Genomic DNA, 23,608 nt, shown 5'->3' with positions numbered 1-23,608 from the left:
GATTTGAGGTGCAACAATGGTTCAATAATCCCTTCCAGTGGCAGTTTGTGTTTCAAAGGATGCTGAGAATTTGACCTGCCCATGTTGTAAATGATTGTGTCTTTGTACAAAACACTACTATACCCTTGCAATGACAGTGGGAAACTTTAAAACCACATTTCATGACTTATACTAAAGGTATTATGACACTTTTTGCCTCTTCCATCTTCCAGTTCTGATAGCATACAAGACAACACTGTGTGTTAGTGTTATCAGTTTCTTGATATATGTATATCTTCAACCTTTTAACTTTTTAAATCTAAATTCCTTTTTGTGTATTTAGAATTTTGTCAAAAAAACATCCTTAGATAACTTAAAAATATGTTCTTTATCGACAGCGCCATTTGCAGTGTGGTTGTCATCTGACATTTGGAATAGAAGTTGTAAAAGGATCAGATTTCTCGCTCGCAGAAACAATGTTATTCTGATAATCAAATGACTTTATCGTCGGATCATTACTGTCAATACCATAATCAATATGAAATATAGAAGTGCTTCTGAAGGTACTGAATTTCTTTGAACTTCTGAAAATAATGATAACAAACTTTGTCAAACTCCCAATACGACTGCTCGTCAACTATCTTTTTCTTGCTATCAGTTTCAAATTTAAAAACACCAAGAGGAACAGAAGGGATTGGTAAGAATTGATAATCATCTCTTAAGTTGTGTACAGTTTAAGGAAAAAAATGCATTGTAAAATTTCATGATGGTTTATCATTGCACATGTTTTTCTAAGCACTTTCAAAGCTAACATATACAATCTGTAGAAATCCTCCTATTGTAATCAATAAATACAAGGCACTGAATCTATAAAGAATTTGAACAGATACTAGCACAACATATACTAGAAACAGGAGGTCTAGCACAGGATTTAATATTAAATAATAGATGTTTTTAAATACTCTACCAGTAATTCTATTTTACCTTTTTGTTGAGCTGAAAGTATTGTGCTAAAATATCAATACATTAATTATAGTGTCTGTGTGTATACTTCACCAGGGACGTATAATAATGTAATATACCTCCCTGTGTTTACATATGCAAATTATTTCATCATTGCACTAATTTACCGAAAAGTGATATACACCAAATTTTGATTAAGAAAAATAACAAATACACATGTTAATTGGGTGTCCAACTACTATATAATCAGAATGAGGAAGTTTTATTGGTCTTCATAATACATCATCTCTCAGTCAAAATAAACATATTAACAAATATTTTGTAATAAATTGACCAAATTTGCAACAATTGTTCCCAAGACTTTCAATTACACAAAACCATCACAACAGAAACCACCTCATTCCTTGAGAGTTGCCGCTGAGCTTTTTTGTTTCAATAACACATATTTACTGAACGAAAATCATTTTCATCCATTTCTGCTGTACATATGGTGTTGCTCATAGTTGTTTCTACACTGGTTCAGTCAATGCTCTCGTACAAAATTTTCTGCTAGGCTCAAGTGTTCACATGAACTTTTCCTTCCTTGACCAATATTTTCCCTACTTTTTCAGTCAATACTCTCACACTCACCAAGTTCAATATCAAGTACTTCAGAATCATCAAACGAAAATTCATTTTCATCCATTTCTTGTGCCTCCTTTTGTAGCTGTTTAACTGCCTCTATTTCCTGAGCAATGTCCTTTTCACCATCCTCATCTTCACTATCCTCGTCACAGCTCTTTATTTTGGGAACATTTTCATTACCCATCTCCATTTCCTGTGCTCCACCCTCTTTGGAATTCTTGGATTTGTAATTTGATTGTGGTAACATTTTTCTTAATTGATTTTGTCTGAAATAGATAATAAGAATGGCAATGAATTAAAGGATGAAACTTGAAATTTAATGTTTGATTTCAATTAACTGTGTGATAATGTATTCAATAAGAACTAGTATAACATGTAATCTAATGTGTCAAATGCCATATTTATTTATTGTTTTGACCACTTGAACCAGTGTTGCTCCTAAATAGGATATATGAATGGACCTAGTGATCGTATTCTGTTTTCTGGTGAGTTTTAACTATTTAGAGGCCTGTGTTACTATTTACAGGTCTGTCCCAATTTTTGTCTGAAATGTTACATTTAAGTGTTGACAAATCTATTTTCTGCATAAATGCAAATGTAATGTAATACTATACTAAGGAAAATAATCAATTCTACAGCTTAAACCAGTCATGATCGCCAACAAATTGAATAATTGTACTCCCTCTCTCTACATATATATATTATGTCACTTTACAACTGAAATAGCTTGCCAATAGTTTTGAAGTAATGAAATTCAAAACTTACCATGCTGAATTATTTCACATATTTATCTCTTCACAAGCAAATGGGTTCTTATCAATTGTTAATCACTGTGTAAATTTTCGTTTTCATTACACCTGTTATTTCATTCATGTGCATACAACACAAAAGGGACAAAAAAGAATGATGTTGGGCAATCTGGAATGCTGATTTTGGACTTCAGAAACTGAAAAATAGTCTGAATATTAACACAATTGAAGTACCACAAGGTGGAGTTTTCCTTTCCATCCAATGTCACCATCTAATACAGTATCATACTTCTATTTTACCACAGCAATTATATGTTAAAAAGTGTTGTCTTATAATTCACCTCTTTCTCCTTGCTCGCTGAAACTTCCGCTTTTCCTTTTTATATTTCAGTTCCTCCTCTGCAAATATTTCCTTTGTCTGTTCTGAAGTAACCTCTTTACTGTTCTTTAATAGCTGTATATAAACACCACCTGGTGTTCGACGTCGTTCACCACCCTAAAAACAAAACAGCATAACTTAAGAATAATATTGATACCTTTTCTTCAGGTAGTGTGTCTCACCACTCAGTTTACCTTCTGTAAAGAAAAATTCTTTTTTTGTGTGTGTGTGAGTAATCAGTCAGCTACTGTTTAGATTGCTGTTCTGGAGTTTTAATAACCCAGCTGGTACTTCATAATTAATATGGACAACAGGGATGGAAGTTTGTATGAAGTTCACCTTCCTCTTAGTAAGTTGAAGGAAGTCATAGAAAGCCTGTATATCACCAAATTATTGTTACATTTGCCCACCATATATTCACTTAAAACTTGCTAACATGTTAACATACATAAGTCCACAGTCCTCCAGCAGACTCAACATCTTCCGTCTGGTGGGCATATTTCAGGGCCAAACCTCTCCCAATTACACGGACAATCCTAGCTACAAAGGAAAATACAATTCAAAATTAATAAATACAACACAGGTTTTCATGATAAACTAGAAATATGCATCCACATGAAGTACCACCCCGGTCCCCTTGCATATTAACATGTACACATAAGTATTGCAGGAGAGATGATAAGGATTTAAAACAAATTTAAATTACAAACATAGGTTGATAATTAATGACAGATAGGAACTGATGGCAAAACTGTTGATAGTACTGCAAAATTTCTACCTGTGAACAACAGAAAAAAGTAAGAAAAACTGCCATCTGCCAAAATATTCTAAATGCAAAGGGCAATAACTCCATCAAATTTGGATTTTTTTTCCTGAATTGAAGCTGCATTCCAGATTAAACTTTAACATTCAATGGACAGGCCATAAAAAGGATCAACAGTAAAGATCTGATTTGAACATAAATAATTGCTGATACTGTTGAATCTATTCTGTATGGATTGTGACTACATAATTGTAGAAATTATTTTGGCAAATATCATTTACAGTCAAACCACCATATCTCAAAGTTGTCAGAAATTTGGGAAAACTTCGAGTTTCAGATTATTTGATTTATTTGATATAGAATGATTAATGTAAAGTTAAGCTGGGACCAACAAAATACTTAAAATTATAAAGGGTCTTTGAATTAAAAGAGTTTGAGATAACAAGGTTTTACTGTATTTCAGCATACAAAGTGTCTAAAAAGTTCCATAATCAGTGACAGAAATTAGTACTTTTAAATTTTGCTTTAAGAGTATACGTAGCTGTTTGTTGGTGGATATTAAAATTTTCTTTCAGTTTAAGTAACCATTACATTTTCCATCTATATTTTTTTTTTGGCCAAACAAAAAAAAATTAAAAAATGTTTTTTCCACAGCACTGTCTTAGTAAAAGCACTCAAACATAGAGAGTACCCTGCAATACATCATGTGGTTGTTCTATGAGAAAACACTGATTCCAGATCTCTTTTCCAGAAACAAAAGACCACAGATTAATTTTAAACCAATGCCACATTCTAAGTAAATCAGCACTACACTTACCAAACAAGTCTGTGTTGGGTTCATCTAACATATCTAATATGGCCTTAATCACTTTTTCTTCTGGATCTTCCTCTGTTACTTCTTTAATTCTATGTATGTTTGGATCTACATGACCTAGTCTATCTTTCAAACTCTTATGCTCTTCTTTCCCTAATCTATCTTTAACACTACAATATTCCTTTTTACCAATCCTATCCTTCACATGTCTTTTTCGCTTTCTATTTTCAGCTTTTTTTGAGTCACCATCGTACAGCTCCTCTATGGAATCAAGAACACTTTCAAATGGATCGGTGCTTTCTCGTGATTGAATAGGCCGTTGTTCTACAAGACTTGGCCTATCATCATGATGAGCCTTCGTGTAATCATAGGATTCTACATCCCTTTCCTCTACATATTCCTCATTTTTTTCAACATTTGCACCAGCTTTGAATGATTGGGTGATGGTCTGTTCTGTTATAACTGAACCCCAAACATTGTTCACTTTCCTTTTCTTTTGAGGACTTTCCATTGCATCTTCATCTGTATCATTTGAAGGTGGCTTTTGTCCTCGTGGAGGGGAGGTAATTTCATGAGCAAGGTCCATACTCTGAATCCTTGGCTTTGAAAAGTACTTGGCCTTTTTACACTGCCAAAGGTCTGTGTCTTCATCGCTGGTATCAGATGATTCATCCTCACTGTCCGGCAGTGGGTTTAAGTGTCTGCTGCGATATTTCTGGTTTTCATAGGACAATGATGAGGTTTTGGTTGAAGGCTGTCTCATGGTAAAAGAGGAAGGGACATCACCACCTTCATGTGGATACGTCAAAGAGACAGCATCCAATTTCTTGATGTTTTCAACAGGTGAAGGAATCTGAAAATTAATAACAATGCAATTGTTTATAAATCTTTTCCATGAATTTGAAACTATACTTGTAAGATGATAACATATGCATGTATTTGATCACTAGACTTAACTACTTGTGTTTAGCTACTACAATGTCACGTGTGTTATGTTAGGCTTCATTTAATCTACGTGTTGGTACAACTCGGGAATTCAATGCACTTTAGTGTAATATAAACATCTTAGATGATGCTAACTGTTTTATTATCAGTCATTGTTGTGCAACTCTGAAAGGTGTTTGTCATAAGTATCTCGCTGTGTATGCCACTATCGTTACTGGAATATTTAGGATATCTTACTGTAGCTATTGATTATTCTGATGTGTCATCAACTGTTTATAAGTCTCTCGTAATGGTTCACTTCTACTTTTTATATTGGTCTATATCTGGCATTAAAAAACAGGACAGGAAAACATGGAGAAAGACAAGATTGTCAGGAATTTGTTTGACTTCTTCGTATTTTATGACTGAATGCACCCTATTTAAAATGGTAAACTGAATTGAAGTTCTTTATTAATTTGTAGGAAGTTGAGGGTACAGGTTGCATTACTAATCTCAGCTAGTGAGAATTTCTCTTTAGTCAAGCAGTAGAGTGTCCTTCTAGAAACAGAAGGGTCGCTAGTTCAAACTCAAGCTGTGGCAGTGAGTTTTTTACTACTCCTTCCTATAATTTATTTCCGTTAACCACTCCAAGGGTAGAAGCTAAATGAGATCTGAGATGCTTCCTTTGAGATATCAAACCTGGGTTGTTGTTGTCTTTGAGGTGGAAAACTTAGTGAAGGAGGGCGTAGTGTCTTCTATCACCATGTAGGTTACTATTTACTGTATAGGTGGGTGTTTGAACACGTCCCTTTGTATTGACTGTGTCCAAAGAGAAGCCAAGAGCTGACCCTTGAAATGTATAATATATGTTGTGTGTCCCAGCACTGGCCTTAGGGTAGGGGTCGCGTCATGTGCTACTATATATTGTTTACTTATGTTCTCCGATTAAAATACGTAAAATGTTTCATGTGACTGGTTCATAATTACTCAGTTAAGCAGCCACGTGTAACCCCCGACTAGAACCTGGATAGCTCAATCAGAGACGTATATATGTTGTATATGTCTCTGGCTCAATACATCGCTCCTACAAATTTTCGCACTTGCTTTAAATCATCGGACTACAATTAGCCTTGTCCATATTATTCTGACGTTGTGTCGACTTTATTGTTTAATGACACAAGTTTATAGTGATACCATTAAAGCTGGAATAAAACGCAATTTATTCAATTACAAGATAAAGGCGCCTGTGTGCAGATGGGTAAAATCACAGGTGTTTTCACCTGTGGCTGTGCGTAAACACAGCGAATATGAAATCGTAGAATGTACGTTTGCAACGACTGACGTGAATGCATTTTGATATGAGGGGTATTAAAGGAGAGTACAATGCTAGTGCTAATTCTTATTTAACACAAAATATTTTGATACAGCAGGACAATGCACTGAGATGGAACAGACCTCTTCATCCGAATCAAGTATCTCCCCATCTTCTAAATCCGCCATTTTTTGTGAAGACCACAAACGTATCTCCACATAGGAGAGTTATACAGGTCTGAAGGGATCTGGGGCTTCAACTTTTCTCTGACTGATTTTCTTTTTAAAAAATACGACATGCATTTATCAGACATCCTCAATGTAAATGTCTCAGAAATATATTTTTTATTACTGGTTTATGTTTCCTTTTTTTGTAAAAAGACACCCGGGAACAACGTTCAGTGTAATCGCTTACAGAAAGTGACGACTGTTCTGTATACTGAGTCTTTTGCTATATTAAACTATAAAATACTTCATATCAAACCATCAAAGGTCAAGAAAGCGCGTCGTAGTTAATTCCGTTTCATATTGTTGTGATTTATCTGAAATGCACATCTTTGACTCAATGTGACATATTACTTTGAATACTCGCTGTCACTATTACTTCAAATCGCCATACGTCCGTCGTCAGTCATCTATCCGTAAATAATTTTGTAAACAACATTTCAAATTTCATTTGTGTGATTTCCTCGGTCCCTAATTGTTCCCGTTTGATATTGGGACTGATCAGAAAAACAAAATTGCTAACAGGCGGCCTTCTTGGATCTTTCTCAAATTTCATATGTAGATTACCATTGGTCTTTCATTGTGTCTGTTTGATTTTGGGTCTGACCAGAAAGAAAGAAAAAATGGCCTACATACGGCCATCTTGAATTCTTCTAAAATTTGTTATCGCTATTTCTTGAGAACTTCTTATTGATTGTTCTCAAATTCCTTTTATAGGTTCCACCTGGTACATAGTTGTACCTGTTTGATTTTGGGACCGATAAAAAAATGGCTTACTGGCAGCCATCTTGAATTTTTGCCGAATACAGATTGTTAGTCCTATTTCTTCAGAAGTGCTGAACTGATCTCTCTCAAATTTCATATGTAGATTCCCTATGTCCTTTGTTGTGCTCATTAGATTTTGGGTCAGATCAGAAAGACAAAATAGCCGACAGGCAGCCATCTTGGATTTCACCAAGTAAGGTTTGTTTTAACTATTTCTCGTGAAGTTCTCAGTGGATCTTTCTTATATTTTACATGTATGTTTCCCTTTGTCCCTAGTTGTGCATATTTGATTTTGGGACTAGTCAGAAAAAAACAAACTAGCTGACAGGCGGCCATTTTCGATTTTCACTTTGACAAATTGTCATCACTCTTGCGAGATGATTAATGCATAAATCTTTCTCAAATTTCGTGTTTATGGGCCCCTTGGTCCCTGGTCTCTTCAATTTAACTTAGGGTCTAATCAGAAAAACAAAATGACCGAACATTTAAATATTCTAGTTTACAATAATGATATCTTATACATCGTAGACATTAGAGAAGATCAGGATGTTTTTGGTATATGTGACGTGTGGTTTTCCAGAATGAGAATGCTTTTATCTCAAACACAGGTACGAAATATATCGCCGTGTAATCAAAGGTCTCCTGAACCCCTAATTAGTCTTCCCGTCTTGTTTCTCTGATATGAATACATCATGATCTTCTTTTGCATTATATCCTCTGATGGGATGCATCTGTTATGGCAGTTTTATGTTAACATTGGGGGGCGGGGGCATTATACGTCAGTACTTTTTTAAAATGAATAATTAAGTAAGTCACCGACTTCAAGAAATTAGATTTGAGACTTAAAAATACAATAAAACATTATTCTAAGAACAGACACGAATTTATTGAAGTTTTGTATAATGACTAGTGTTTCAAGGCGTTTATTACACGTGTAGTCTACATCCGGTAGTGTCTAAAGTCTGAACCGGACAGTTTGTAAGACATGTACTTCCGTCATTTTGTCTGCAATAGCACAAACGAGGAGCATGTTGTACAACAATACTGCAGATGCAATATGCTTTGATCGTATACATGGGGACAGGTAAGACAAATACAGAACTTTTTTGTAACTGCACGAACATTTTGATCACTTTAAAAATGAAACTGCGGTTTCCATACACTTTTATCCTACTATCATAAATAACGAAAAAGTGAAGTTAATTTTGTTTTTTGACAACGTGAATTAATTTTTTTGCTTCTCTGTTTTTATTCTTTGTTCGACGTCCTTCTTGATATATCCCTAATGTCCCCCACGGCTGCATTTTAGTGTAAAAATACCTGTCCAACTGAAGATTCGGTTATCATGGGAATGTTAGTGTGTTCCTTGTTGAGTCTGGCTGGGAGCAGTACCACCTCTGGATCAGACAGGTAATTTGAAGGTAATCTTCATTAAGAATAATGACATCTATACAATATCTTAACTGCAGAGATGTATTGATTTGTTTTTACATGTAAGTGTTCGAATTAGGTTTCGATATTTTTGTCCTTTTTTCAGACGAAAACTAATAATCTGCAATGCAGGCGGAGCAAAAAATGTGATATTACAGTTATTGACTTTAGATTAGGTGATTACTAGGATTCATTAACCTGATAAAGGGCCACAGAGGCCGAAGCAAAGAATTTGATATCATAGGTAATCAGTTCGAAACTGATAATTTTCATATTGGTAATATATTCGGATCACTGTAGATTCTTTTTGAACATTCCAATTATTCATGATATACTTTGTATCCGACTGGTTCCTTTACAGGTATGGCGTCATCTGCATGGCTAAGGTACATCGGAGTTGTCATTTTGATAGGATGTTGTTCCTGTAAGGTTGTTCTTTTCACAGGTAAATGCATTACGTTACATCGCTACAAAGTTGACTTTGTTGTATAATCTATACAAACATCACGTTTGGTCAGTAAAACAGTCAGTATTTCATTGACAAAATCAAGTTGTGTTATAATGGTAACCTGCTATGTATTTTAGTAATTTACATATTGGAGGTACCAAAATTATTTCATGTCGGTCATTTCGATTTGCTGTCTTTTGTTGACGCTTGTGTGTCTTTCTTTCTTTCCGTTTGTATGTTTTTCCCCACATTTCTTGTGCGGAGAGAGCATGTGTACTGTAGATTTAGATCTTACGATAAAATCGAACAAATCAGATTGATAGAACAAATCATATTCCAAGGTTACTAGCACTCCCCTATAATCTTTGGAATGTTGATCGTCCTAGGATTTCGTTTTTTCTTATTAGATGTATCCTTTACCGTGATTGGCTATCTATATAAATGAAAATGTTGCTCAAAAGACTGTTTTATTTTTGTGTAATAGGCTGCCCAAAGACATGTCATTAATATGCATATTAAGGTATAATTAGTGTTGATTGAAACAACCATTCTGCAAGTGTTATCATGTATTTACAATATTGTTTCAAGATCGTCAAAATGGAATGAGAGAGAAAGACCGCCAAATTGAACGCCCTTCGAAACAACGCCAATCAAAGGTTAAAATGTCTGCGAGTCCTATTTTTCCTAGTGATATGACCGACCTGGGACTAATAGGACGTGGTAAGAATGGTCAGATCTTTGGTACCCTTCTGTCCGAAAACGGCGACGGCGTATCGGCTCAACGGCAGAGCATTGAAAATTTCATCGACAGTTTTAGCACTCTGTTTCGTCAGGGACCTTCACCACAAACTGTCATAACCAACACGGAGGACAACGTCCTCTCGGACGACGAAGTTACATTTGGACAAGGTAGAATTAATTCGCTGCGTCGTGACTCCGGTAACCTTGGTTCAACCGCCAATTCTGCCAGTTTGACAAGAGCCTTTCCCGGCCAGAGTGGACTTTCTGTATTGTCATCTGAGCTTACCGATGCCCCTCGGACTCTCGGACCTTCCCGAGATGTTGGTAGAAGGGTGAACATGATGTCCACTCTGAGTGGTTTGGACGAAACCAGGCCAGCCGGAGGCGTCATCGGACAAATTGACAGTTTTGACGATGTGAGATTCATTGGCATCGACCAAAGTCAAGGTGTGGACGGACCTGTCATGAGAGGTGAAAATGTTGACACAACGGCTTTTAATCAAGGTATGAGAGAGGCCTCAGTGCAAAGTCGACCTTCTGTGCGAACTGGTGGTAGTACACTTACCAGACAGATCCCAACTCGTAGCGAGATGAATGGACAACGTGATAGAAGCTCTAACACGCAAGCTAGCAGCACAGGTGCGAGAAATTCATTATTCAGCTCCGGGGTAGGTGGTTCAGAGCAAAATATTGTATCCGGAGGTGTCAGTGGCAATTTGTTACAACCTATCCAATCCTCGGTTCTCCGCACTGATGATACTAATGCTGGAGGCATTAGTGCTTCATCTCTTAGAAACAGTCTTATTTCTAACCTTTTAGGTAGAATTTTCAGCACCCCTTCTAGAGACAGTGATGCTTCACTAACAGTTATTGAAAACACACTTGATGGTATAGATGCCTCTGAAAGTCAAACTGGTGGAACTCCACTTTTTACTCGAATGGCCACAAATAACAGAATTACAGGCGATGGTCAGATTGGAACAGGTGGAGCACAAGAACTACTGGCTTCTATCGATGGAGGAGTTTTAAATGCTGACGTTATAGGTTCAACAGCTGTGCAAGACTTTTCTCTCCAAAGGGAATCTCAACCAAGTTTTGATCAGAACATCAGAGGAGAATCGGACTCAGGAGCAAGAGGACAGCGTATAGACGATGGATTTTTCGGTATTGGTCCGATCACAGATAGATTCGAATTATCCGGCAATCGTCAGGCCAATGTAAAAGGAAGTACATTGAGGTCAATGAAAGGCAGACGAATAACGTCTGCGTCGAAAATCCGACCTTCTAAGAAGGGTACTGGTACATCAATTTCTAGAGATGTAGTTGACCGACAGCCCAAGGGAGAAAGGGCTGACTCTAGAAAGGCTGCCTCGACAAGAACAGAATTCATATCCCGTGGTCCATACATGGTGTTCCAAACAAGCAAACCGTCCAACACTAAATCTGGAGGTTCAAACAAGTTTCAAACACGTACAATACCATCTGCGGTATCATCGAGCGGAACACAAAATAGTATTGCTTCTAGAAAACACACTGGAAAACAAAGTAGTCAAACTCAGCCATCAGTCAGTTCCGGCGGACCTAGGGATAGTTTTACTCGAGTTAGTACTTCAGGGTCAAATCCGAACATGTTTACAGCGGGGAATAGTTTACAGGGGCAAAGACAGGGAAATGTAGCAAGATCGTCTTCCCGTGTTCCAAATGTTCAAACTGGAAACGACCAAAGCGCTAACAGAAGGGCGGGAACATTTTCTTCTACATTTGGAAGTGGTGACAGACCAGATGTTCCTATAAAAGTATATATGGTTCTTCCCAACAGCGCGGGTGGGTCGGCTACTGGATCGGCAGGAGTGACTGTTAATCCCACTGCTGTTGGAGCTTCCGGAGGTACAGGTTTCAGCCAGAATTCCAGATTTACCTCGAATCGTGTCTCTCCCTTCGGTACAGCCAATGTCTCGATGGGTAGTACTTCCAATCTTCGTGGCTTAGGTTTACCTAACAGAAGCACCATGAGAGCGGACGGTCGATCGGTAGCAACAGCGTTTGGCACGAGAGGAAATGTCAGGAATATGGGGTCATTTTCTAGAAGACTTCAGGTAGGCAGGAATGGTGGATTCGGGACAAACTTTGGTGCGCGTCGGATAACACCAATGCAAGGGATGCTCCAGAGTCGAGGGAAGACCTCATCGGGTGCGTATTTGTACAGGCAGAATATGACTGATATATTTCGATTCGTGAGAAAGATTAAAGATTAATTAAAGTGTTCGCAGTTCTTTAATTATGCCTATTAGGATACATACAAGTAATTCTCTGTAAGACATTATGTGAAACACAAGAGCAATATACTGATGTAAATTCTGCTATTTCGGTAGTCCAAATACGGTTTTACAAATACATCGCAACAAAAAAGAATGACAGGAAACAGACATCTATTTTGCTCTATCCCTTTCAGCTTCTTAAGATTTAATTTGGCGATAATATATCCATTAAGGAAATATAAATCTTTTCAGTATTTTTATAATTTTTAAGCGTAAACAATAGGCAAAGTCACTCGAAAGGAGTTGTTACTATGTGTGTAAATTGTTTTTTCATGGAAATTGGAAACGATTTTTACTAAATCCAAGTTCAAAGTAAATTATGAATAAGTGTCTACTTTGTTTTCATTGAAACAGAAAACTTTTTTTTCTTAACCAATATATTAATAATATGACTAAAACTGTATAAACACGATTATTCTTAAAATCTATTTGTTTAAATTTCGTTCTTTGCCACTGTTGGTGATTCTTTAAAGTATTGCTGTCTGTATTCCAAGTGTCTGACCTCTGTGGTCCTTTTAATATTTGTATTTTCATTTGTGTGTTTTATTGTGCTCTCCTATTTTAGCAGTTTAACGATAAATAATACACAATACATTTGTTTTCTATAAATCTATCAATAATTCGTTTTACAGTTGGAACATACTGAACAAAAACAAAGCAAACGAAGAGCTTCCTGCTTGAAAGGTGGACTACGGAAAAGATATATGAGTCAGCAATGTTATTTGTGATCTTATTCATTAATACAACAACGTCAATAAAGACACATCTTCCTTATTTTCTCAATTTTGATAGAATTAAGGGAAATAGAAAAAGGAAAATAAACATTCCTATGCTCTAGTGCTAAATGTATAAGGAAATAACCCTTGTCATTGCGGTCTTTAGGATTAACGTTACTCTGTTTAACGAGAGATGCTACTTATCACTGCGTCTTGCTGGGAGTGATGACGAATGTCCTGTACTGATAAGTAGTCGTAGTCGTGGTGAATGATGTTTTGTGGAAAGAGTTAAGATAATTCTGTAGTAACACATTTTCCCACCTTTATCACTGATATTTTCTAATCTATTGAACGTTTGCTGTTATAAATAAACGCTAATTTTATCATTGCATGGTAACAAAGCATATTTACACACTCAATTCATATCACAGAAACAGTTCGTCATGCATGCACGTCCGAGGGGTCGCTCACGTATATACAAAACGACTTTTCAAGTCTCCTTATCATTTAGTCGCGAAAACATGTATGTGTCCATCTTTTAATGCTTGCCTTTGTGCCCCTATATAACAGGAACCTAGCATAAATTCCTAACCCATGGTCCATATATATATCTGTTATAGAGTCAAGGTCTATAACTCCCGAGAAGGGAAACTGAACGTGCGTAGTTTTTCCCTTGATATTCCAGTTATAAGTAATACATATATAACGTACAAGATAATGTTTAGATCAAGTATTGACCAAGCTACGACGAACCGTATGTAGAAATGTCTAGGTATATATGAAATGCTCTCTTGTGTTCAGTTTTCCCTTTTCTTGAGTTACAACCCTTGTCACTGTAATACAAATATATGGACCATGGGTTGGGAATTCGTGCCAAGTTCCTGTGACCCATTTCTAATTTCTGGAGAAAATTGACACGGGTGATACAATTGCAATAGAAAAATACTTTTATCACAGGACCAAATGCTGCCTCAGTAGAATTACATATGCAATGCCATTATTCTGCTGATAGTTGCGGTTGTGATTTCACGTTTTTTATACTCTTGATAAAAAAATAGAAATTGCAAAGTGGCGGAGATAACAGCAATAGAAAATTACGAAACATCCAAAGAAAATGCTATTTAACTGTTGTCTGAATGGTCACTTCCATCCTCGGATATGTCATGCATGTTACGTGGTCCTGGATAGTCCTGGAAGGCAACCAAGTCTCCCTGACTCAGGAATGTGGCTACAGTCGACCCCGTACTGATATGACGCTGACTTGGGTGCACCACTTGGCGTCTCAAAGATCGGGGATGGACACATCTAGTTGGTCCGAAGGGAGCATCTGCAGGTGATAAATGGTCTTATTCTAAGTTCTTTCTTGTTACCATAGATCAAAGTCTAAGAAAGTATACCAACAGACATACTCACCATTATATACCAACAGACATACTCCCCATTATATACCAACAGGCATACTCCCCATTATATACCAACAGACATACTCCCCATTATATACCAACAGACATAATCCCCTTTATATACCAACAGACATACTCCCCATTACATACCAACAGACATACTCACCATTATATACCAACATACCTATTCCCCATTATAAACCAACATACATACTCCCCATTATATACCAACATACCTACTCCCCATTATATACCAACAGACATACTCACCATTATATACCAACAGACATAATCCTCATTATATACCAACATACCTACTCCCCATTATATACCAACATACCTACTCCCCATTATATACCAACAGACATACGCCAAATTATATACCAACAGACATACTCCCCATTATATACCAACATACATACTCCCCATTATATACCAACAGACATACTCCCCATTATATACTAACAGACATACTCCCCATTATATACTAACAGACATACTCCCCATTATATACCAACATACATACTCCCCATTATATACTAACAGACATACTCCCCATTATATACCAACAGACATACTCTTCATTATATACTAACAGACATACTCCCCATTATATACCAAATACATACTTACCATTATATACCAACATACCTATTCCCCATTATATACTAACAGACATACTCCCCATTGTATACCAACATACATACTCCTCATTATATACTAACAGACATATACCCCATGATATACCAACAACATACCATTATATACCAAATACATACTCCCCATTATATACTAACAGACATACTCCCCATTATATACCAACATACATACTCACCATTATATACCAACATACATACTCCCCATTATATACCACATAATCATTATATACCAACAAACATACTCACCATTATATACTAACAGACATATTCCCCATTATATACTAACACATAATCCCCATTATATACCAACAGACATACTCTTCATTATATACTAACAGACATACTCCCCATTATATACCAACAGACATACTCCCCATTATATACCAACATACCTACTCCCCATTATATACCAACAGACATACTCCCCATTATATACCAACAGACATACTCCCCATTATATACTAACAGGCATACTCCCCATTATATACTAACAGACATACTCCCCATTGTATACCAACATACATACTCCCCATTATATATCAACAGACATACTCACCATTATATACTAACAGACATACTCCCCATTATATACCAACAGACATACTCCCCATTATATACCAACATACCTATTCCCCATTATATACCAACAACATACTCCCCATTATATACTAACAGACATATTCCCCATTATATACCAACATACATACTCCCCATTATATACCAACAGACATACTTACCATTATATACCAACAGACATATTCCCCATTATATACCAACAGACATAATCCCCATTATAACCAACAGACATACTCCCAATTATATACCAACAGACATACTCCCCATTATATACTAACAGACATACTCACCATTATATACTAACAGACATATTCCCCATTATATACCAACATACATACTCCCCATTATATACTAACAGACATATTCCCCATTATATACCAACATACATACTCCCCATTATATACCAACAGACATACTTACCATTATATACCAACAGACATATTCCCCATTATATACCAACAGACATAATCCCCATTATAACCAACAGACATACTCCCAATTATATACCAACAGACATACTCCCCATTATATACTAACAGACATACTCCCATATACCGACAGACATACTCCCCATTATATACCAACAGATATACTTCCTATTATATACTAACATAGATAAGGACCATTATATAATTTAAACATAATAACGACCATTAGATACAAACCGAAATACATACTTTGAGACCGGTTATAGCAGTTTGGTGCCGTACATGTATGGCTGGTCCTTGACCTCCTGCCAGATCTATTGTGTCGGTAAGGCGGGAAAATTTCTGTCACGTGACAGATAGTTGTTCCACAATGATAGCAGGGCGATGATGTACTGTTCATCTGGCCGAATCCACTTAATCAAGAAGAAAAATTATTCAAAAAGAATCTACATTCAAAATAGCGATAGATGTTATAACAGGCATCCTTAACTTTTTTATTTTCTTTTCCTTTTGGACATGAATATAATATAACTAAGTCCATCGTCGATTTTCTGTGATGGTCACATCATTTGAGAGGGTCTTGTTGTCGCTGATTAAAAATGTTTTTGTAAGTGGACATAATGGACTCCAATTATAGTCTGTGATTTCCAGATGTAGAAATCAACCAACGACTCTGGTCGGGCAAAAAAGAAGTAAATAAAGACGCATTGAGTCTTATTTAAGCGCTTAAATGATAATAAGTTTGAAACTATGTTATGTGTTTAATTAATATACATGGACAAATAAGCTGTTAGACTCAAAGCATGTAAAAAATCCTTTTTCTTCAGAGAGATCTGTATCTTTGAAACTATCATTCTGATTTAGTCACAGAAATTTGTTTAAACTTGTGTGCAACCTTTTCTTTCCCACGCATAGAAGCACAGTTCAGAATATACACATGTACTTTAAAATCATTCATATAAACCGTTACACAATTTTAGGTACAACGTACTCCCCATTCAGTCTTTCACAGTGATCTAAATCAGATATTTTCTTGTTCGTGCATTTTTTTCGACTATCAAAGCGTTCCTCTTTAACAAACGCTTTGAGAGATTAGTCAGAAGCTAGAAAGTATCTGATGATTATGAAGCCATGTTACATTGCAATTATATAAACATATATCAAAACTCACTTGAATTCGTTTCCACAATAGTTACATACGAATTTCGCCCATCCCCACTCTCGATCTGTAGGAACTGCTTCAAAACGCCTCCGACAATGTTTACATTTGGATACCTAGAAAACACGAGAATCAACATATTCTATATGTACAAAAACGAATTTAACGCAATGGTGTGATTACATTGTATAAATGGACGATGTAACAAATTTTCAAACGGTCTTCTGTTCATAGAAATGCAGAGGGTCCCCACATTTCTTCACTCTTTCTTTGCAAAATTACATGACATCTATTTTGAAGGCAGACTAATCAAGGCAGGCGTTCAAACATTTGCCGAGAAGGATGTTTGTGCCAGTATCGTTTAGCTCTCATTCATCATTCAAAAGAATAAAGCAGACACCCTTTCCTTGTGCAGCATTTTAATGTGCATGCGGATGTATAAACTCGAACTCATTTAGACATTTCGTATAACCAAAAAAACAAGAGATTCAGTTGATGAACAAATCATAACACAAGATGTCACTACCAACCCTCCATTAAATGTGGACACGAGGACTATATATTCTCAAGAGATCATTTTGATAATGTATGGACGGTCTCCCGGGGTATGCGACTTGAGCGCATGTGTTGAATAGATGTTTTTAGGAGATTGCGAAATGTTTGTGAAAGCCTCCTCGTCAAGGCGTGGAAATGAAGCTGACTTTATAATGCTATCACAGTGAATTAAACTTCCTCATACCTCAGGATGTCCAATGGTTTTGTGAGATACGGACGAATTTTCATATCAAAGAGATATCGAAAGATGGACTGGAAAGTTAAGTCTAATCAAGGCTTGCATTACATGATTGTTGAAGTCATTTATATCACTTACCGGTTTTCGAGTCGGAACTTTTCTCCACCACACATTATCATTGTCCTCACACGCAAACTGTCGGACTTGAAATGGTACCTCATTTTGAAAGGCGAGATTGCGAACATTATGATCTGCCAGAACTGTGGTCCACTTTGGTAAAAACAAAATGTGCTCTTTTATCACGAAATGACGATATGACTGATTCAAAGGATATCCTCAAATTCGTAAAATTGGAGAAGAAATTTCTATAAAGAATAGAATCTAATTCAGGAAAAAAACACTGATTACAATAGTAGATATGTGAAGTATTGTAGGTAGCACAAGAAGGTACACGATTTCTTTTGCAGTATAGGTACACTCTGGAAATCATATAATACTACATACCCCTTGTCCTGCCCCTGAGATCTGTCTCACTTGTCGTGGTTCACCTATATAACAATTGGTTGGATATCATTTTCTCAGAAACTAATGGAAACACATGATACAAAATAGCTGATCGAATATTAAATTTCTGATGAAAATTCTTTGAGATTGATTGTACATTCTACTAGCCATATCCGTAGACTACCAGATGTCTGCTATTGTTCATCATACGTATTATGTGGATTTCAGTTGTCATGTAGAATAGAAACGGCAGATAATTTTTACGACAAATAGTTATTGAATAAGCTTACATCATTGATCGTCCACTTCGCATCACCTGTAAATCGTACACATGGACATATCCTTTATTTTTTCTTTATAAGCAGATACGATATACTATCTCTTCAAGATGAAATTGATATCATTGACAGAAATTTGTTTACTTACTTTCAAACACGAAATTAACTGCAGCGGGGAGACTCCAGTCATGGTGTTCTAGTATACGCAGTGCTTCTTCTTCTGTGAAACGCCCAGAGAGCAGTTCCTGGAGACGTCTGGCCTAACATGGCAAACATAATAACACAATAACAACATGCTACATATTTCAGAAGAATGTTGTGATTTAGGAAGCCCTGCTCAAGTCCGAATTGTTTTGTATCCAAAGCAAGCTAAGCATAACTGGGTAAGGAGACAGTAAATTCTGCTCTATCTTTAAACTGTTTTTAGAATGTCACGGATGGTAATTGTTTTATAAGGCGGTCATTTTATCTCTGAATCAAAAAACAAATCCGGTAGTCTCAGACGGTCACTTTACACACCAAACTCACATTACATACATAGACTATAGATATCAATATATATACACATCAACTCCGTTGATATCTATCTACCGCGTATATATTTCATATGGACATAGAGGCTTTAAAACTGCGTCCATTATTTATACTAATAAATGCTAATAAATGCTAATATATACGTTTATATGTAATGGCGAAATTAACACATATCGTTAAGGCCCATTACAACGGTTTTTCAAATTTGCTTTAATCATACCTCGGTAGGCAAATCTTTATATTTACGATTGTCATTGATTTTAGGCTAAAGACAGATCTTATTTCTATCTGAAACTCTCTCATGACATCTGATCATGAAATGCATTCATGTATGTACCGAGACGAAACGATAATATATATATATATATTAGTCGTCATTATGAATATGTATAAATTAAAATTATTGAAAGTTACGAATTAATGGTATGAACATATATATATATATATACCCTTCTATGCCAGGTAATAACATACATACTCCATGGCCCCGCTGTGTAATGCTCAGATTAGAGCCTTTGAACAGGTAACCCTGATATACGGAGCATGTTAAGCTTAACCTACCGTTAAATAAATTTGATTGTATTGGCTATTTTTACCTATCAAATAATCAAAAATCGATATTACAAGTATACCGACTTTTTGGAGACTGTCCAAAAAGTTGCGAAAAACAGATATATCTTGAAAGGTTACGGAAATCATACATTTGTCAAAATTATGTTGATGATTCCTTGAACAACCAGACCTATATTGAACCATACCATTATTCTCAATCCTTCAGCTAGCAGTCAGATCATTGTGACATGGTTACAAAGCATTCCCTTTATACATGTATACACCAATATATTTACTATACTGTAACTTTACAAATGCATACACATGTGATAGCTGGCTAATTAACAATAATTCATTAAGGAAATTTAGTGTTGTTATTACTTTTGTTTCGTAAGTTTTTTTATAACATATCGAGTCATGTAAATGGGTTTACCACATGGTAATGAATAACGTGTTCAACTTACATTTTCATTTTATATCAATTTTCCTTTCTTATTAAATTGGTATATTTTACTTAGTATAGAGTCAATGTGTATTAAAGTTTTACTAAGAATTTCTGTGATTAGAATGGACAAGGTATATATCGAATTTGTCAGCAGAAACATACTGTGGCCGAACGAACTTTTGTATGTAATAGCAATGTCAGTAGCTGGCTGCATTAGGTTCTTTTATCTTTTACATCTATTTTCTCATTTTGAAATATTTGCTATTTTTTTTAAAATTACAAATAAATGGCTGTATTTGAACAGCGACACCGTCCTTGCCTTTCCTCTTATTTTTAAAACACATACCTTAATACGCCAACCTTATGTTCTTTTGTTCATTTCAACATCCGGGACACTGAACCTTACTATTGATGTTACCTCGGTACTTACTATAGCTGATATTTCTGTTATCATTGTTTTCGTTAGAAAAAAGATACGTAGAAGATATACCTAAGCTTAAACATGTCATTTTTTAATATGCAATGTAGCGCAGAGATAGACATGTCTTATTCTCCTAACACATATGATTAAATTAGCCTTGTTGGTGTCGGAGATTACCCGTGTCACCGGGGGCAGTTTATCGATTACGTTATTACGCATGAGCAACGACATAAATAGCATTGCATTGTCACCAAAATAGGGCAGGATGTTACACAAGCCATACAACTTGACTGATCGAAAAAACAATAAACTACAAAAGAGAAATCATAACATTCCTTTCACAGTACACAACATCTATAGAACAATATCGTAAGTGTGATATATGATATACACTTTGACATGGAGTCCTGATACATATCAGCAGTATAAAATACCAGATCACCACACTGTTGCCCACGAACCACCTTTCCTCATTATAGTCGATAAAAGCCATACATTTATCTTTGTTGTGTGTCCAATGCTTAATACAACAAATTCCAGATGGATATCTGTGTTTCATCAACACAACATTTTAATGACCAGATCGCCCTTGACTACGCACGTGCAACTAAAAACAAACATTTCGTAAAAAGTTAAAAGAAAATCAATAATAATGCATACAGTTCAAGGGATTTGTACACTACTACCATGGATATGTGACATCTACATTGTTATACATACACTCATATTATCGCTGATATTGCAGTTTTGTATGTACGTTTAGGTAAGGATATTTACAGAGGCCTTGATACGTATCTCTCATTACCGTTTCTCATCTAACAGTTGTCTTTTTTGTTCAGTCTTTTTTATTTACTTAATACACTGCACTGATTAAAGGAAGAGGTCAGCGACGTTGGTATGCTCATACCGAGTAACGTCGCCATAGTAATATATTTGAAAGGCCAGTACTGTTTTATATCAGATAGAAAATATGCTGCCTGTTTCAATTCGTAGCTCTCTTGATTGACACTGTAGTGTCGTAACGATATCAACAACCGCCTGCACCTCTCCCCCTGCCCCTCCCCCCCTGCCAGACACATGCACACCCTGCCTTTACACATGTAAACAATGATTGGCAGATACATACATGTGTAACGGATTATTTGAACGTACACAAATTTTCTGCAATTCCTGTTACTAGACGCAACTTGCCTCAAATTAACGTCAACTTACCTCTTTTATTTGGTCTTCGGTAGCTCCATGTCTGCCGTCCGCTGCTGCTTCAAGTTCCATACCGACAGGGCGATACTGAGATCATAAGAAGTTGTGTTTGGGGTCAGACGTGTGACGGACGGATTGGTTTCCTATCGTCTTTATCGTTATCGCTGCACGTATAAGGTTGTACATTAAATTGCTTGGCTTTGTTATGTAACACTCATAGTCCATAGTTACTCATGTGTGTTGTTTGTAAACGAGGTACCCAGATCGTGTATGCAGTCTGCTTTACCTGACACTATTTCACCTGTATGGGGAAACTATATTGTTCATACACTCTTCTTAATGATTTTAACGGAGGAATATTTGCTGAATCAATACAACTTCGCTATTTTTCATATTGATGTCACAATAATCGTTAATGAGGATCCACCTGATTTTAAATGTTAAATCATGTCTCCTAACTTTAGTACTAACAAGTCAGGTGATGTAGGAAAATATAAATAACACCGCCCCCTTTTCCTTGCTGGTCATGTAAAATTGTGGTTATTAATATTTACAGGTATCTTTTGAATCTAAACTTATACTTGCAAAAATATATACATACCTTCACAAAGTTAGAACACCTCTCATTATTAGCTTATTTCTATATGTTCTTAACAAGATATTAAGTCTCAGGACTTTAAACAATTTTTTTTCGCCATGTTACATTTTATAGCAAAACTTTGTTTTAACATGTTAGGGTTTACGTTGAGAATATGTTTTAATCAACTTTGTTATAACATGTAAATTCCTACAGTAGGGTTATTATGGAATAAACTGTATGACATGTCAGGGTCTACAGTGAGCAAAGATTGATATAAACTTTGTGATGATTTGTCAGGGCCTACATTGTGAAAAGATTGATATAAACTTTGTGATGACTTGTCAGGGCCTACATTGTGAAAAGATTGATATAAACTTTGTGATGATTTGTCAGGGTCTACATTGTGAAAAGATTGATATAAACTTTGTTACAATGACTTATCAGGGTCTGCAGTGTAAAATGTTTGATATTGAATTTATTTTGACATGTCAGGGTCTACAGTGTAAAATGTTTGATATTGACATTATTAAGACATGTCAGGGTCTGCAGTGTAAAATGTTTGATATTGACATTATTTTGACATGTCAGGGTCTACAGTGTAAAATGTTTGATATTGACATTATTTTGACATGTCAGGGTCTACAGTGTAAAATGTTTGATATTGACATTATTTTGACATGTCAGGGTCTACAGTGACAAAAGTTTGATATTGGCATTATTTTGACATGTCAGGGTCTACAGTGTAAAATGTTTGATATTGACATTATTTTGCCATGTCAGGGTCTACATTATTTTGACATGTCAGGGTCTACAGTGTAAAATGTTTGATATTGACATTATTTTGACATGTCAGGGTCTACAGTGTAAAATGTTTGATATTGAATTTATTTTGACATGTCAGGGTCTGCAGTGTAAAATGTTTGATATTGACATTATTAAGACATGTCAGGGTCTACAGTGTAAAATGTTTGATATTGACATTATTA

General features: G+C 35.9%; 3 protein-coding genes across 3 annotated transcripts; 1 reads left to right on the top strand and 2 right to left on the bottom strand.

Moving 5' to 3' along the window:
• Positions 1–1,165: 1,165 nt before the first annotated feature.
• LOC132543289 (phosphorylated adapter RNA export protein-like) lies at positions 1,166–6,701 on the bottom strand. The gene is made up of 5 exons (XM_060206773.1): positions 6,651–6,701; positions 4,275–5,124; positions 3,143–3,234; positions 2,657–2,811; positions 1,166–1,832 (listed from the first exon to the last, which is right to left on the bottom strand). The coding sequence occupies exons 1-5, from the start codon at positions 6,693–6,695 to the stop codon at positions 1,550–1,552; spliced, it is 1,425 nt and encodes a 474-aa protein (XP_060062756.1). The 5' UTR covers positions 6,696–6,701; the 3' UTR covers positions 1,166–1,549.
• Positions 6,702–9,290: 2,589 nt separating this feature from the next.
• On the top strand, positions 9,291–12,371 carry LOC132543319 (uncharacterized). The gene is made up of 2 exons (XM_060206807.1): positions 9,291–9,372; positions 9,964–12,371. The coding sequence occupies exons 1-2, from the start codon at positions 9,291–9,293 to the stop codon at positions 12,369–12,371; spliced, it is 2,490 nt and encodes an 829-aa protein (XP_060062790.1).
• Positions 12,372–14,259: 1,888 nt separating this feature from the next.
• Positions 14,260–22,114, bottom strand: LOC132543318 (shiftless antiviral inhibitor of ribosomal frameshifting protein homolog). The gene is made up of 7 exons (XM_060206806.1): positions 22,055–22,114; positions 19,039–19,150; positions 18,613–18,656; positions 18,247–18,378; positions 17,388–17,491; positions 16,466–16,629; positions 14,260–14,477 (listed from the first exon to the last, which is right to left on the bottom strand). Exons 1-7 carry the CDS (start codon positions 22,112–22,114, stop codon positions 14,272–14,274), a joined length of 822 nt encoding a protein of 273 aa, XP_060062789.1. The 3' UTR covers positions 14,260–14,271.
• Between the last annotated feature and the right edge of the window lie 1,494 nt (positions 22,115–23,608).

Source organism: Ylistrum balloti, unplaced genomic scaffold (assembly GCF_031769215.1).
Source record: "Ylistrum balloti isolate Yb309-2 unplaced genomic scaffold, AGI_CSIRO_Ybal_v1 Utg369752, whole genome shotgun sequence".
NCBI classification, from domain to species: domain Eukaryota; kingdom Metazoa; phylum Mollusca; class Bivalvia; order Pectinida; family Pectinidae; genus Ylistrum; species Ylistrum balloti.
The sequence above is the reverse complement of the archived record's forward strand: the minus strand, read 5'-3'. Positions and strand labels throughout refer to the sequence as shown.